The sequence below is a fragment of the Chelonoidis abingdonii genome, chromosome 1 (assembly GCF_003597395.2).
Source record: "Chelonoidis abingdonii isolate Lonesome George chromosome 1, CheloAbing_2.0, whole genome shotgun sequence".
Lineage (NCBI taxonomy): Eukaryota > Metazoa > Chordata > Testudines > Testudinidae > Chelonoidis > Chelonoidis abingdonii.
Window position 1 is genome coordinate 50,118,105 of NC_133769.1, and position 17,294 is coordinate 50,135,398.

Here is a 17,294-nt window from a genome sequence, read left to right on the forward strand (position 1 = left end):
TGACCAGGAAGAAAGTTACTGGCTGTCGCAGTCCTGTATCTCGCTGGTCCCTGGCTGCCAGAATAGGGCCTGAGGGCAGTTGACAGCTTGTATGAAATAGAGCAGCTTTCCGTCTGCTTTGTTTTATGCTGGGGACTGGGCCTGCATCCAGAAACTCTGGGATCAGGGAACATAAAGGTGACCTAAAGCCACCTGTATCCTCATCCCCATTGAGCACAGCTTTTTGGACCAGAGAATCTGGGATCTGAGTCTATAGGGCAGTCTGACCCTTTAGCAATGTACCAATCTAGCAATTTAAGGTCTTGTCTACACTACAGATAAAGCTGTGGCAGGCAATCTTCTTACACCATGGTTATAAATATGGTTCCAATCTGTAGTTTAGATTGGACCTTAACCATGTTTCATAACCAGGCTAAATCGTTATCATGACTCTTCCCTGCCATTATTCAACAGCATGGCTGGACCCAGTTCAGCAGCAAGGGCCTCATCTGCCACAGCAGTCTAATACTCATCTAGTGCTCCCTGCTATGAAATGCAGCTAGTGAATTGCTCCAGAGGATGGAAAAGAAAGTCAGATCCCCATGTTCCCTGAAGCCTGGTGCTGATGTGCCGTTGTCAGATGGAGAAGTTGGATGGATGTTGTGTCTCAGGTTTTTCAAGCACCTTTCAAAGGAAAAATAAACACAGCATTTCAGGCATTTAAAATATTGACAAACAGTTTTCTGCAAAAAACATCCATATATTCATCTGCTCCAGGGCCCCATGTCATTCTTTAATTGATTTTAAAATCTTCTTTTTTAAAAGCTCTCTTCATTCACACTGCAGGGAAATTAAATGCATTGAACACACTGTTCTGCGAGTGCAGAATGTAGGAGAACTTACCTTGTGCTAATGTTTGTGATTTGTGCTTTAAAGCATAGCTACTAGATTGATGGGCTCAAAATGTGATATCCTAATTTGTAGCATGTGTTTGTATTATGGTAAGAGGATAGCAAATATCAAGTAATAACGCTGAGGAAAGAATTAGCCTGTCATATGTCAGGTCAGTTCAGGACTGGACAAGAGATGCAGTACATAGTACTGTACCTACAATACAAAAAATGGTTACGATAAACAATGGTATCGGTAGGACCAATATTGTTCCCATTAAGTCAATGGCAGAACTCCCAAAGAGCTCAAGTGTGGCAGGATCAGGGACAATGTCTTTTATGTCAAATGAAATACACAATAATACTTAACTCTGGTGTAGCACTTTTCATCAGGACAGCTCCAAAGCACTTTAGGTATCATTATCCAGATGCCTGAGGAACAGGAAAGTGAAGTGAATTACCTAAGCTCACCCAGAAGCAGAGTTGGGACTAGAAGCCGCATCTCCCAAGTCCCAGTGCAGTGTGCTATCTACTAGCCAAATAATGTCAATGTATAATGGTGAGGGAAACATCATTTACTATTGTGAAAAGCTACTCATAACAAACACTGAGTCACTACCCAAGGTTTATTTACAGGATCTTTCTCAAGAATCATTACATGGATTTATATGACTTTTACTCAGGAAATGTTTGGTCTTACTTCTTAAGGATGTGAGATTTGTGAAAATGGCTTTTTAGGTAAAGAATAATTCAGACTGGAGCTACCATTAAACATTTTTTATTGTGTAGATTGTAGCCTTTGCAGTACATGCAAAATAAAAAAAAGGTGTCGGTTAAATCTGTAAGCATATAATAGCAATGTAAATGTCTTGGATCAGTAATGTATTTGGATTAGGGACTAATAAGTCTAAGTGAACAGACATCTGTCAGGACACACAGTTTACATGATAAATCAAGGAGACCTTTTCAAAATGATTTTCCTCATATAAAGATAAAATATTTCTTGTTTACAATCTTGCTTGTTTTTAATACTGCAAAATCTCTATAATAGTACACTCTCAGTTCTGTACATAGTAAAAACATAAAACTATACCCATACCAGTGTCTGTTTTAAATGCAAAACAAAAGTCGTTAATAGGTTTGTAATGTATGTGCCTATAAAAAAAAAAAGAGAGAGAGAAAGAGCTGCATCCTCCAATCAGATTTTAAATGCATTTATGGCAGAAATAGAATGGAAGGCACCCCTGCCTCATATAAAGCAATATGCAGAATCTCAGCACTAGGCATAAAGCTTTGACTATACCAGGCAGCTTTATGTACATTTCAGGTTTTAAGGGTTCAAATGCTTCATGCAAACCTGATGAGGATATCCTCTAAACTCAGTAACATCACTGTGAGGTCAAAGGCTCCCATGGGTCACAGCATAATGTGTTGCAAATGCTTTATTTTTAAGGGCTCATGCTTTGCAACATTTGACAGTTTCACACAATACCCTCCATTAAGACTTCCTGATGGCTGCAGCTCAGCTAAAAAAGTGGAACACAATGTGGAGTTACTAAAGCATCTCTTGTGATGGATTAGTTTGGACTCAGCAAAGCGTGAATTCTCTTGAAAATAATCTGTGAGCTAACAGCATGCTGACCTCGGCTGACAGGAAGGTTTTTTAAAGCTGGCTTCTCTCAGAGACAGCTCATAGTTGGCATGTTATGGCATGAGTTTGGCGCACTTGGATTATTCATTTTTTAAGCCAGTGTCATCTCAGACACATTTGTGATATTTACTGGTGTGATAAACACCTATATATTAGCTAAGAGACACATCATAAGTCACTGCCAGAAAAACATTTTAATAACAATATTTTTTAGCTTTGATCTTCAGTTTGCTTCTGTAATTATAGTGAAGGGTTGACAAACAGTTGGCAGCAAACTTTCAGGATAGCTACTATGACACAAGAAGGCATTAACTGTAGCTTTTTATGGACATTCAGCATTTTTTATGTTTTATGTGTCAAAGTCTCTGATCTGATAAGGCATTAGATTTTCAGAACATATATTAGTTAAGTAATTTATTTATATCTGTCTTTTCATAGTAGACCATATCTGACCATTACAGCAAATGGCTGTAGTCAACTGACAATACAATTGAAAAAAGAACATTCTTTTAAAACCTGCCAACTTGTCAGGTTCATTCTGCTGCAATAGCTTTATACTGTTTGCCCACAATAAAATGAATGGCATGACAGTGTTGAAAAGCATTTTTGCAGTTCTTTATTATATCATTGTGAATGTATCTTGCAAGGAATGAATGGAGGGCTAAAAAAAACCCCGACAAAAGCACATCAATCTGTTTATCAAGTGGTCAGCAAAATGATATGCGGCTGGAATGGGACAGTAGCAATTCAAGATCAGTTTGAAAAATGCAGAGTGAAAAAAAATCCAGTAGGGATAAATATTAGTAATGAAAACTGAATAAATGATTCTTTGTTTTGGGCCAGTATATTCACCAGCGGTTACTGCAGATTGATTTAAGAACCTTGAAATTGGCACACAAAAAGACTCTCCAGACAGAGAGCTGTCCTTGAAGCATCACTTATATTTCTTTTCGTACAGTTGCCCGGATAGTGCTGAACATTTTGCCGATGGCCTCAAATAATGGGTCGCAGAATGTGTGGATGCAGATAGAATAGACCCGGCTGATGCACTGGATCTCAATCAAGTAGCTCCTTATGCATGGTACCACTGCCCAGATGTGCAAGAATGACAAAATGGCAAAGTAGATACCCCAGATGAGAGCCAGAGGAATGCCAAAGATTGCCGACAGTAAGCGATAAAACCAGTATTTTGTAACAGTGAAGGTGGTGAAGCTGGCTTTCCAAATCCCATCAAAACTGTGTGTTCCATCAGGTTCAGCAATGACATCTTCAAAATCAATCTGCAGGCAGAGGACACAAAAGCAGGTTAGACAGATATTCACAACCGACAGACATGTGGATTCCAAATACCCTTTGTCTTAACAGTGATCTACTCATTATGGCTTCGATTCAACAAAACACTTAAGCATGTGCTTAACTTTGAGCATACAAGTCCCATTTATTTAGACATTTAAGCACATATGTACATTAAGCATGTATTTAAGTTTTTCTGACTAAAGGTAGGGTTATTCATATCATTAAAGTCAAGCATCTGCTTGAGTAATTTGCTGAATCAGGACCTTAGTCTCTGAATTGCATGGAACAGTCTTGTGCAGTGTTTCTCAGACTGGGGTCGCTGCTTGTGTAGGGAAAGCCCCTGGTGGGACAGGCCAGTTGGTTTACCTGCCCCATCTGCAGGTGCGGCTGATCGTGGCTCCCACTGGCCACGGTTCGCCGCTGCAGGCCAATGGGTGCTCCTGGAAGCAGTGGCCAGTAAGTTCCTCGGCCCACGCCGCTTCCATCAGCTCCCATTGGCCTGCAGTGCTGAACTGCGGCCAGTGGGAGCTGCGATCGGCCAGACCTGCGGACGGGGCAGGTAAACAAACTGGCCTGGCCCACCAGGGGCTTTCCCTACACAAATGGCGACCCCAGTTTGAGAAACACTGATCTTGTGGGCTGTGTGAAGCATTTGCATGTAAGTGTGTCTAAAATATAAAACAAGTCTCTGCTAGTTGTGGCAAGCAGATCTGTTCATGTAACTGGAATGGAAGCTCAGATTCCTGGCCTGGAGTTTCCTCCTATGCTGGACACAGGGGAATTGGGTCATGGACCCCGAAGGAAGGAGCAAAAAGAAGAAGAAATGTGGACACCATTCTCAGGCCTTCGATGGATATAAGGAGAATTGCACTGTAGAGAAATGCTGCTGTCTGACTGTGAACCAATCCTTGAACACAAGAAGATACAGCAGACAAACATCTGCTTTCCACTTGCCACAGTGAAACTTCATAGACATAACTGCGATTACTCCTAATTTATATGATCAGGGAAGTGAGATCAACATTAGGCTCCATATATTCTAATGTAACTATGCAATGCTCTGGAATAGAAAACTAGTATTAAAAAGAGGAGCAGCAGTTCTCCATTGCAAAATCACAATATGCAATACTGTAGAATGAATGGCTTATAAACAGTAATAAAGATTTCCATGCGAAGCCTTCCATTTTGCAAAAATATTTGGAATATTTAAATAATTTTAGACTTAATCACACTAGATAGTGAATTACTGTCCTGTCTCTTCAGGCCCCTCTTAATAGTGAAACAAGTTATTGTTGGGTTTAGGAAAGTGACAAAGTATTGATGTTAAAGAGTTATACATTTTGTGTAATTTCCTTTGAATTCTAATAAAAAACATCACTGTTGACACTGGGCTCATCTGTTTGTTAAAGAAGAAAATATTCTTAGAATGAGAAATTGAATACTATGCATTTAAAAGTCTAAAATTTTGCAACAAAATAGTTGCTTTCCTAAGGCACCATGAGTGGAGCATTATGTGGTTATGTGAAATTATTACGAGTCAATTATTTAGACTAATTTTAGTGCATTTGGAAAATCTGTTTTAATTTAATAGAATGAGGTTAAACGCCAGTAAAAGCTTTTCAAATAATAGTGAATCTTTCCCTCATTATTTTTCCTATGAAGTCAATTACAGAGGAGCAAATATTGAGAGAAACAAATTTAAGCCATTAAATATCAGCCCAACATTTTCATATCTCCTGATCATGTAAAGGGTTTAGCCTGCAAGGGGCTGCTTGTCTTCAATTCGTACTGTAATGAACAGAATCATGTTGCATGTTCTGCCTGTTGAATGACTGGACCCTTAATTCCAGCCACTTCACGTCGTGACATATATGTTATCATGAAACCAAGCTCCAGACTTCAACAGTGCAACAGGAACGTCTTCTGGTGCGTTTGAATCAGGCAGTCATTGTGACATCCTAAGATGACAGCAATTTAATGGTTTGTAAAATGTTGACAGCTCAATGTAAATTGAAAACCAAAAACCCTAGATATAAATTATTATTTTATTAGATGTATTTGAGGTATTCAGAATCTAGACACATTTTATGTAGCTTAAATCAAGAGCAAACAACATTTCCCCAATCATGTGAAGCACACACATAATCACTCCCATGGTAACCAAGCCAACTTCTTGAAAGGTGGGGAAGACCAACTGGTAAACCATATATCAGGGGATTCCAGAACCTGCAGTTTGTGGAGGATGTGACTAATGTGATTCATCTTATATCATGTTTTAAAAGTGGCCAGGCTCCAGCTCATTTCTGGCAGGAATGAATTCTAGAAATGAGGACATCTGCTCGGAACATTCAGCTCCAGGGCCCATTCACCCTTGATAGGCAGGGAAAGCATTTCTGTTAAATGTTGGCATTGTGTGATGGGGAATAGAGGGACAGCTGCCCTTTGTGATAACAGGGTTCTAGAACTTTTAGGACTTTATAGATAGTAACCAGCACCTTACATTTCACCCAGCAGAGAACTGGCAGCCAGTGGATATGATGAACCACAGATGCAATATGCTCTGCTCTGAAGATGGGAAACAACATTTCACAGGAGTAGAAGCTTCTAATGGGCCTTCTGAGTATCCCCTGATAAAGTGTAATACAAAAATCCAACCTTAAAATGATAAAGGCATGAACGGTTACAGTGAGGTTTGCATCTCAAGGGAAAGAATTAAGTGTCTCAGTCAGTTGAGGAAGACAATGATTTTTCTGACCTTCTGGGAGCTGAGAAATCTACTAAAGCCTACTGAGATGGCAAAAGCATTGTGACAATAGGTGGATAGATGCCTTCAGTAGAGATAGCAGCCACAGTCTATGCACATTCTACAGAATGTTTACCGCTCCAACATGCATCACATTTATCTTATCCAAAGTGAGTCTAAGAGATCTATCTGGCTTTCATTCATATTTACCTGTCTCTCCTCCAGATTCTAAGGGACTGATCCAGCCCCTACTGAAATCAGAACCTAGGAGACCAGGAAAATGATTCTGTCTGGGCCTGATGAAAAGGAGACAGAGAGCTGCTCCTTCCTCCCAAGGGTGTGGAGTGCCACAGGTTTCAATCTTAGCCCCCTCATATTCAAAGTATCTGAGAGGGGAAAATTGTGAGACATAATATGGCATCTTCAATGTGTTGAGTGCTCAACACAATGTTCTGGAAGCTCTCCTAGAAAAATAAGTATGTAGCCATCTATAGTGATTACATCCATTCATGCCACATCATGCAATCCTCTAACTTAAAGACATGCACTCTTGGCTGAATTTTCTGATGTCACCCTTAGTACCCTTATTGAATTTTCACAGTCAGTGTGTGGGGAAGGCAGTTCTTTAAACTGGTGCTTTAAAACCAAACAAATAGTTATTAATGTGTCATATTTATATCAGCATCCAATGATTCATCTCTTTCATTCTGGAAGTGTCAGGGGGTTCTCAGTTTGAGTTAATCATTAGGAACATCTTTTCATTGTAGTCTGGTTCTTACCCATATGGATCATGGGTTGACACTCTGTTAGTAAGATTCCTGGCCAGGCTAATGTATTAATATTTAGAAGAAATACCCTTTTGTACACATTTCATAGTTTTGACTATTATAGCCAACCTGTGCAAAAACTCACTTGAAGGAAGTGCTACAATAAAGGATGCATATTTTACAAATCTCTGTTGAAATGCCAAAATATCCAGGAAGCTTAATTGTCATAACATTTCCATTAGAATATTAACAGAAACATGTTGAGACATAATAGTTCAGCCCCATGTCACAGAAGCGAAACATGTGTTTGATATAATCCACGGCACAGGATATTTAGTGTAGCCAACATAACCAAGCACAGTAGGTCAACAGGAAAAATGAACATCACAATAGTATTCCACTGCAAGAAATTAAAACAATTATATAAATTGGTGGAAAGAACAATACACTCATAAAATCCTGTGGCACCTTATAGACTAACAGAGGTTTTGGAGCGTGAGCTTTCGTGGGTGAATACCCACTTCGTCAGACGAAGTAGGTATTCACCCACGAAAGCTCACGCTCCAAAACCTCTGTTAGTCTATAAGGTGCCACAGGATTCTCTGCTGCTTTCACAGATCCAGACTAACACGGCTACCCCTCTGATACAATACACTCATAGGAGCTGCTCCAAATGAGACTGCTGCCAAGAGTATGAGTTTACTGGATCAGGCTTAATATGCCACACGCTGAGCAACAGTTCTTTAATGTGCTTTTCTAAGGCACAGCACATTTGTTAATTACACTATTCTCAGCAGCATCCTACTCTACCCAATGGTTACAGAGTCTGATATTTTTAACTCGTTATGGGGTAGGGAATGTAATCATTCACCTCTTCTGTAATACCTGTAAAGGTGACAAATCATGTACATAAATGGATAAGCAGCTAAAATTGTATTTCCATGGAGACCATGTAAATCCCTGTAAATTAGTGCAGTCTCCACCCAGCTCCAGACACAAGCCACACTCTCGCTTTAGAGTCATTAGCTGCCATATCACCACCATGGGGGATCTGATTTTATTCACAAAAAGAAAATTCCAAAATAACACTGTCTAATCCTCAAACCAATAGCTGATCTACACACAGATGGTGAAGTCCTGTCCCCACTGAAATCAGTGTGAGTTTTGCCATTCACTTGAATGGAGCCAGGGTTTCACTCAGAAATTCCAACTGTTTTAAACGGTTTCTAAATTGATTTGTTTAAATGGATATAACCATGGGTGGCAAGTTTGTAGAAATTTTTGTGGTGCCCAGAATCTGCCCCCCCAGCTCCACCCCCCCCAAACTCTGCCCCCACCTGCCTAAGTCTCTGAGCAGAGTTCCGGGGGGGAGGTATGGGGTGCAGGTCCTGGGCTGGGGATTAGGGTGCAGGACGGGTGCAGGCTTTGGGATGGAGTTTGGGTGCAGGCTCCGGGCTGGGGGTGGGGGTGTGTGAAGGGATGAGGGGTGCAGGCTCTAGGAGGGAGTTTGGGTGCTGGGTGCAGGCTCTGGGCTGGGGCAGGGGGTGGGTGTGCAGGAGGTGGTGAGGGGTGCAGGCTTTGGGATGGAGTTTGGGTGTAGGCTCTGGGCTGGGGGTGGAGGTGTAGGAAGGGGGAGGTGGTGCATGCTCTGGGAGGGACTGCACACTCTGGGAGGGAGTTTGGGGATAGGAGGGAGTGCAGGGGTGAGGGCTGTGGGGCTGAGGATGAGGGATTCATGATGCAGGAGGGGGCTCATGGCTAGGGCAGAGGGTTGAGGTGTGGGGTGAGGGCTGTGGGGCTGAGGATGAGGGGTTCATGCTGCAGGGGGGCTCAGAGCTGGGACAGAGGATCAGGGTGCAGGGGGATGAGGGTTGGGGCTGAGGATGAGGGGTTAATGCTGTGGAGAGGCTCAGGGCTGGGGCAGAGGATCAGGGTGCAGGGGGATGAGAGTTGGGGCTGAGGATGAGGGGTTCATGCTGTGGGGGGACTCAGGGCTGGGGCAGAGGATTAGGGTGCGGGGGGATGAGGGATGGGGCTGGGGGATGAGGGGTTCATGATGCAGGGGGGCTCAGGGCTAGAGCAGAGGTTTGGGGTTCAGGGTGAGGGCTGTGGGGCTCATGATGTGGGGGGGCTCAGGGCTGGGGCAGAGGATTAGGGTGTGGGGGGATGAGGGCTCTGGCTGGGGATGAGGGGTTTGGGGCATTGGGGAGGCTCAAGGCGAGGGTGGAAGCACAGGGTAAGGGCAGCCTGCCTTGCCATTAGTGAAGAGCAGGCGCTAGGACCCTGGGGCAGCAGACAGCAGTTCTGCCGGAAGCTGATCTCTGGCAGTGCAAGCAGGCAGGGAAGAGGCGCACGCCGCTTTCTGTTAGGCAGGGACGTGACGGAGGGGGGATACGCGGGGGTAGCAGGCAGAGGCTTGGACCTGCTCCATGCAGGGACGTGGCGGGGCGAGGAAAGGCCCGCGAGGGCCGGGGCTGATCCAGGCAGGGCCGGGGGAGAGACCTAGCTCCAAATATTTCTGGAGCAGGGTCCCCAGCCCTGAATATTCCTGGAGCCCGAGCACCGCAAACATATATACCCTGCCGCCTATGGATACAACTTCCTGGTGTAGTGTCGGTCAAGGATGGATAATACCATTTTAGCTTAATTTGGTGTGTTACTAAGCCTAAGACTTCTCCCCAGCCCTGGCTACTTGTAGGTTTCCATTCCCAGCTAATTCTTCTCCCTGGTTCTGCAAATAGCAAACTATAATGATACTTGTTTGATCATCTGCCAATCTGAAGAAGGCTCTAAGAGCACAAAAGTGATATTTGGTACTTCTCTAAAAGAATTATTTCATGAAATGAAAACAAGTTTTCTAACCAATTCAACAGCATATAGGGTGAAATTCTGGTCTCATTGAAGTCCATGGCAAAACTCCTCCTGACTTCAAAGAGGCCAGGATTTCATCCATGGAATCAATCTTCCATTAGGAAAACTTGTTATATGTGCAATGGAGACACAACTCTATGTATTTTTTATAGAAGCTGTGCAGAGCCAGAAATTTATAGGAGTTTGTAAAATGTAATATGACCTAGTTTAAAATATAATAATAATAAAAATATCAACTTTAAAAGGTAGGATTGGCAAATTTCTTTTCTTCAAATAAGAATTAACAAACAGTGTATGGTTTGTAGCTCATATAAATGCATTTTTGTTTTAACTCATATTAGAGAATAACGCCCTGTGAAATCAGTATAGAAAACTAGGGGTTTTTCTCCTGTAAAGTTATACAGTCATCCAAGTTCAATACCATCAAAGATAGGAAAATGGAAATTTGTGTAACTGTAATGAATGAAACATATTGCTATGCTGGCAATCTTCTGAGTGACATGAAAGAAATAAATATACTCCAATTTCTCTGTATTTCCATTAAAGCTTTGTTAGGATTGAATGGTTTATACTTTTGGACTTTTATAAATGGTGCTGAATACTTTTGTGCAGCACATTGGGCCATAAAATAAATCTATGAATTTGCAAGTACAAGTTAACCAAAATCTAGCAACATATGTTAAGAAAAGTAATCCTTGCTTGATGTGTTGTGACATTGTTTAGCTAACATGAACTGTCAGGTGGTGTTGAATCCGGTCAAACACATTACAAAAAAAATGTATACATGCAGAAGTGAAAAAAAAAAAGCATCATTTCCATTAGGACAGGGTCTGGATATTCTATTTCAGTTTCAGTAGAAAACTTGGAGTTTAGTGATCCATGTACTGGAATTTAGATGATTCCAAGACCTGCAACACTGATTTCTAGAGCCAATCTTCCTAACAGAGAGTGGAAAATATGGGTGAGAGTCTATGCAATGTGTATATTGCCTCATTCATGAACATAAAAACATGCTATTAAAAAGACATTTCTACAATAGTTAAGATAACAAGTTTTAGGTTATAGTAGCCCTTTCCCCAAAACTATACAAGGATTTTCTAGTTAAGCACATAAAACCTGTCATCATCATTCACTTTTGTATCACACTATGCTAATGTAGGTGAAACACAAAATGTATTCAACAACATAAATTTATTTGCTTCTGCAATGAGTTGAATTACTCCTCAAATTAGCTCAGTGGTGATCCTGTGCATAAAGGGTTTTTAAGATTAGGCCAAAAGTGTTTACACACATCTAGAAGGACCACAGGATTGAGTTTGTCCTGGCTGGCTGTTTTATAGGATCATTTATTTTTTTAACGGGCTCATAGTAGAAACATTAAATCTTACTGGGAAACTAACTTTGCACTGAAGTCCTGTAGCCTTTCTGAGGCTGCATCTTTAACTTAGTCAAGCATAACCTTTTTGTTAAAAACAGACTATCTTTCTGGCACCCCAAAAAAGAAACTATATGTTTATATGGAACTCATAAAGCTGTTAAATTATTAGAATCGCCCATGTGCTCAGATGTATTTACATATAATTCATTACAACGGTGAAACATTTATTTTAAAAATATGACTCCAAAGCAATCTCATTGCTTTTCAGGCTGAAAAGTCAAGAGTGAATGTTCTCTCCAGGCCTGAGTCTCAGTAACTGCTTCTATTACAATACTAGCCTAATTGTACTGTCTTCTGTGGAGTGACACCTGAGGAGAGGAGAATCAGGCCATATTTCTTTTCTTGGCAGACATGCCTGTTCTAAGTGTAAGAGATGAAGATGATGTCATGGAGTCATGGTACTTGCTATACCACGGTGGCACTGCTCAAGTCACACACAAATGTCCTAAAAGTACATAGGAACCATTATGTTTGTGAGAGGCTAAACAATGATTAGTTCGTGCCACCAATGATCAGGGAGGGATTACTGTTCAGACTAGCTTTACCAAACATGGGAACTTTTATATCAGTTTTAGATTACACTGCACAATACTGAAAACACCATCTCATATGAATTGTAGTCAGTGTCCCGTTGCCACATCTTTCCATTTCACTTTTCCACTGGCCACAAGTCCCAAGTTGCTCCACAGTGATTAAGTAGGGATGTTAACCTGACTCCTGACAGTGAAAAGACCAACAAGCAGCATGTCAAATTAGAGGACTTTCAGTCATGTACAGTATTAATAAATGTAGACATCAGTCTGCTCATGGCCCAAAATGCAGTGAAATTACATAAGTGATTAGCGGCCTCAGCTAAGACTGGAGCATCAGTGTGTTAAGTGCTGTACAAACACATAGGATGAGACAGTTATTGCAAGTTATGGTCTAAATAGACAAGACAGGCAAAGTGTGGGAGGAAGGAAGTATTATTATTAAGGGAGCTCAGCAGGGCTCCACCAATTCTCAGCTGCTATATGTTCACTTAGGAATTATGCCAGCTCGCATAACATAGAGCAGCCCCAAGGGTGCTCTAACTCACAGTGCAGCCAGTGCAGATCAGCCCACAGGATCAGAGAGTGGGTCATAACTAAAGCTACATTTCAGTCATGGATATTTTTAATAAAAGTCATGGACAGGTAACAGGCAATAAACAAAAATTCACAGCTGTGATCTGTTCAGGACTTTTACTATATACCCCTGACTAAAACTTGCAGGGGCAGCTCAGAGAAGCAGCTCTGGGACCACCGTGGGTGCTGGGGGGGACAGCCTGGGGGGTGCAGTGGGTAATCAGGGCGTGGGGGAGCATGGCCCGTGGGGAGGGGAGGGGGGCATCGCGGGTGCTGTGTTGTGCAGCTCCCATTGTCTAGGAATCATGGCCAATAGGAACTACGGGGGCAATGCCTGTGGTCGGAGGCAGCACTTGGAGCTAGGAGCTGAGGGAGGGGAGTTCCTGTTGCCAGTCTGGGGAGTCCCCTCCAAGGTAAGCACCACCTGGCATGCCAATCCCCAGTCCTGAGTCCCCCGCAACACCTGCTGGGGGGGGGGGGCACGGTGTGCGGGGAGCCCGAGCCAGCCACAGCAACAGCTGGTGCGCCTGTCCCAGGGGCTGCCTGAGCTGCTCAGGCAGTTGCCGGGCCAGCCACACAGGCTGCTGAAGAAGTCACGGAGATCACAGAAAGTCACAAAATCCGAGACTTGTGTGACCGCCATGACAAACATGGAGCCTTAGTCATAACTATCACCCTGATCCCTCCTGTGAGGAGCAGATTCTGGCCACAGCATAGGGATCAACCCTGTACAAGGAGCATATGCACTAGGCAACCTATGCATTTTGTTATCATCAATTCTAGGTTCTGTTGTCATTTCCATTCTTCTGACTACAGCACTCTTCCTGCAGTATGTTCATGTCTTTTAGCTTTCCCCTCTAGTTATCAGTCCAGTAACACTCTGCGATGGTGAGTGTCATCAGACTGATAACAAGAGCCAAAGTGAACCAAGCCATGTAAAAATCGGAGTGAAGTGGCCAGAAATATGGACATTAGGGCAGGGGAGATACAGCAAAGTTTCCCAATTGCTTTTAGTAGAGAACTCATTGGCTCATGAGGATAAGATAAACTTTACTTGGGTTCCACTTTTGTCAAATATACCAAACGTAGGTTAGCCTGTAAAGAATTTGTTGCAGCTCCATGCAGTCAGGCACAGATTTTGGCAGAGGGCTCCCTCACTGCAGTACATGCACACCAGGGAACCTGTTATTCTACAGCCTCTAGGGTGTATTGTGACATGGCCATGACATGTCTGCAATGCTAATGAAAATACGGGCATGTTATTATGACAAGTACACAAGGTAAGGAAATGGGCTTTGACCAATTAAAGGGTGCTAATAACTCAAAATAACCTTCTGTTTAGGCCAAAGATTTTTAAACATTACCAACTTCTGTTCTACGTCTACAATAAATTTCCTGACCTCAGTGGTTCTTTGTTTCCTACTATTCAGTTTGGTAAAGCCAGCTGTTACATTGCTTGTAGCTTTTGCTAGAGAAATACTGCAGCTTCATTTGCCCTGGATGTGTTTATTAAACTAGTTTATCAGTGAGTAAAGTATGTTTGAACAAAGATTTATTTGCAAGGGGGCAAATGATATGAAGAAGATGTCTACTCTTTCAAGGTTTGTTTAAAGAAAACCTCTATTAATTGCAGTGTCTGAGATAGGAGTTATTGTTCCGAAGGAGCAGCCTGCTCAATGAAGAAATGTGCACTCTTTATATGTGTAAACAGAGATGGGTGCAAGAGTGAGCTATATATCAAAAGCCACGGATGCTCAGTTTCGGTGTGAACTAGCAAGGTGTGAACTAGCAAGGTGCTGAGCACCATGATGAAGTGCTAAAAGCCCTCAATTTTCCACTGATGTCAGCGGGAGGGTGTTCAGCTCCTTATGGAAGCATTCAGCCCCTTTCATGCCTGAACTCTTAAGCCCCCAATCTAGCAAAGCATTTAAGTATGTGCTTAACTTCAAGCACATGAATGGTCCCACTGAAATCATGGGTTTAAATGCTCTGCTGGGCTGTGGGGCCTGATCAAAAGCCAGGTGCTTAATGAGCAATTTACATGCATGAATATATTTCTATATAAGCCATAAAAAGGGGTTATTTATATCTTTAAAACATGTCTAATGTGAAATGTTGAGGCTGATTTTAATGCCAGAACTCTGCTGTTTTAGGGCAAGTTTTTCCTCACATTAAATAAAACCCACTATTTTTGCGAGATTATATGGTATCCTTACAAGACTAGTAACAAGCATATAGCAGGAAGCAGATAAGATCTTTCCCTATTGTGCTCAGTTTATCATTTAATTTTTTCCATTGTACTCAACTTCCTTTAAAAACAATTCAGTTGAAGCAAAGATGCATATAGTCCCAAGAAGACCATAGCTGCACTGCATTATGAGTCACGTTTGGGAGGGGAGAGAAGCTCCATGACAGATGCAATTTTACCAGAGGTGATTCAGACTGGTGAATATGTTAATGGGAGGTCCAGAGGATTTTGTTCTTAGCTATTTGTACTTCCACTTACTTTTTGGATACTGAAAATTCACTGTTACAAAATCTGGAGAACATTGTTAGGTGGTTGGGAACTAGGTAAAAGTTATGCAAGAAGCTCCCGATAGTTGCAGATAAAATGCATCCAAACTTTTAAATGCTTCCCTGACTCAAACATTCCCACTTCCTTTGCAAAATACATGATTCTACACACAGAACCAACTGCCTTCCTGACAGTTGTTCCCATGTATCGTAGGAACCGAGAAGTTGGAAAAGCACATTAGGTCATCCCTGCAGAATGTGAGGAGAGGAAAAGAGTAGGAGAGGGGTAAGGGGTTGGTTTGGGGTTGAAGCAGATGGAGCAGGGTTATGTGTCATTGAGCTGCTTTTTCCCTCTTTTGCCTGGGCTCCTAGCAACCGTGTGATTTTACTGATTTTGATTTTATGATAAACTGAAGCACTGACATTACATAGCACTTCAGAGCTTCAAAGCCTTTATGAAAAGGAAACAGGCATGGTGAGCCTCGCTCCTTGACCTGTAATACATTCCCCTGCAAGTGCCTGGGTGCGGGCTGGGGGGGAGAGGAACTGAGGATTTTCTTCACTCGTTTTCCATTTTAAACAAAAACTTGCTGTGATACCAGAACCAAGGACGGAGGCAGCACCATCTGGCAAACAAATATATTCACCTGCATTTCTGGGGACATGTTTATATTTTGTCCCTGAAAACACACAGTATGCATATGCTCAGGTGTCCTGCTTCCCACTACTAACTCTTTTAACTACTGGCCATTTGGTGCAATCTGGTACTTGACAAAGGCAAAAATCTTACTATTCAAAAGTACAGCCCTTCATACTTTGACAAGGACGTTTAGAGATTAGGAATCTCTAGCAGTATCCAGACATGGTATAATTTTTATCAGAAACAGGGAAATCACCTGGACCTGTAATCTGGTGGAAGAAATGTATCAAGAGTCTCTTCCAGTACATGAGACAAAGAGGTAACTTGCCTTTGACCACATGACCAATATGTACAAAAGTCAAGATTAGACTTTGGCTCCCAGCCCTGAAATCAGTGCATCAGAGCCCACTGCCTTCATAGAAGTCAGCCAGGTCCCCCCGGGATGACACTTTTCCTTTTGCATAAAAAAAGAAACATGAGCATCTCAAATAGTCAGAATCTTGGTTTTATATAAAACTGGCCCAATGCCGCAAATAAATAAATAAAAATGTCCACAAATATGTGCTCAAACTTGTAAGTGAGTTTGCTTTGATTGTGTTTTCTTCCCTTTTTGTGTTCACTTGCACTACACTAGTCTAGTAAATTTGTTTCCCGGCAAGAATGTTCATGGAAATAATGAATCTTCAGTGAGTACTTGAGAGTATTCACAAAAAGCAAATGCTGAATTCATAAATAAGAATCCTGATTATAAGGTTGACACTCCTCCAATCGGCGAAGAGAAATATGCCAAGTAACCAAACAAAACTGACCAATACCGTTCAAATATTCACTTTTGAATATCAAATCATTCCAGTGGGCTGCTTGTAAACAATCCACAGATACATTCAGTAAGTAATTTTGAATTTGAAATCTGAGAAAATCATGATTTGCTTGTGAACATTTCAAATAAATTATTTGCTATTAATTCACCCAGCTCCAATGTATGTCCTGCCAAAAAGATAGCATCTTGTTCCCTGAAACTATGTGGGGTTATTCATTCAGTAAAACCCAAGGTCTGCATACACTTAGCACATGCTTAACTTGATCGGTTGAGTGGTCCCATTGAAGTCACTGTAACTACTCTTGAGAGCAAAGTTATGCACGTGAATGCAGGGAGAATTCCACCTGCTTTTACCAACATAATTTCTTGCAACAACTAGGCATTGTTTAGAGGCCCTTTATCCAAGTTCTCACCTGGTCTGTCTCAATATAGCTTGAGAGATATGATGAAATATCCATCCAAGGAATCATCTGAATCTATCTGAAGTACTGCTATACGTCCTGTGCAGGTGGTGTATTTCTACCAGCCAATTCCCTTGGAAAATTACTTTGATGTTGCCAGAGTAAATTTGTCATAGAG

The 17,294-nt window shown here is 41.9% G+C and overlaps 1 protein-coding gene across 3 annotated transcripts in view; it reads right to left on the reverse strand.

Annotated features, from left to right (window-relative positions):
- Positions 1 to 1,631: 1,631 nt before the first annotated feature.
- CAV1 (caveolin 1) overlaps positions 1,632 to 17,294 on the reverse strand; it is a 29,277-nt gene continuing 13,614 nt past the window's right edge. For all 3 annotated transcript variants that reach the window (XM_032770804.2, XM_032770803.1, XM_032770805.1), the window contains exon 3: positions 1,632 to 3,800. In XM_032770804.2, the coding sequence (XP_032626695.1) occupies positions 3,459 to 3,800 (342 nt within the window). In that variant the 3' untranslated portion in view covers positions 1,632 to 3,458. The remainder of the gene's footprint in view (positions 3,801 to 17,294) is intronic.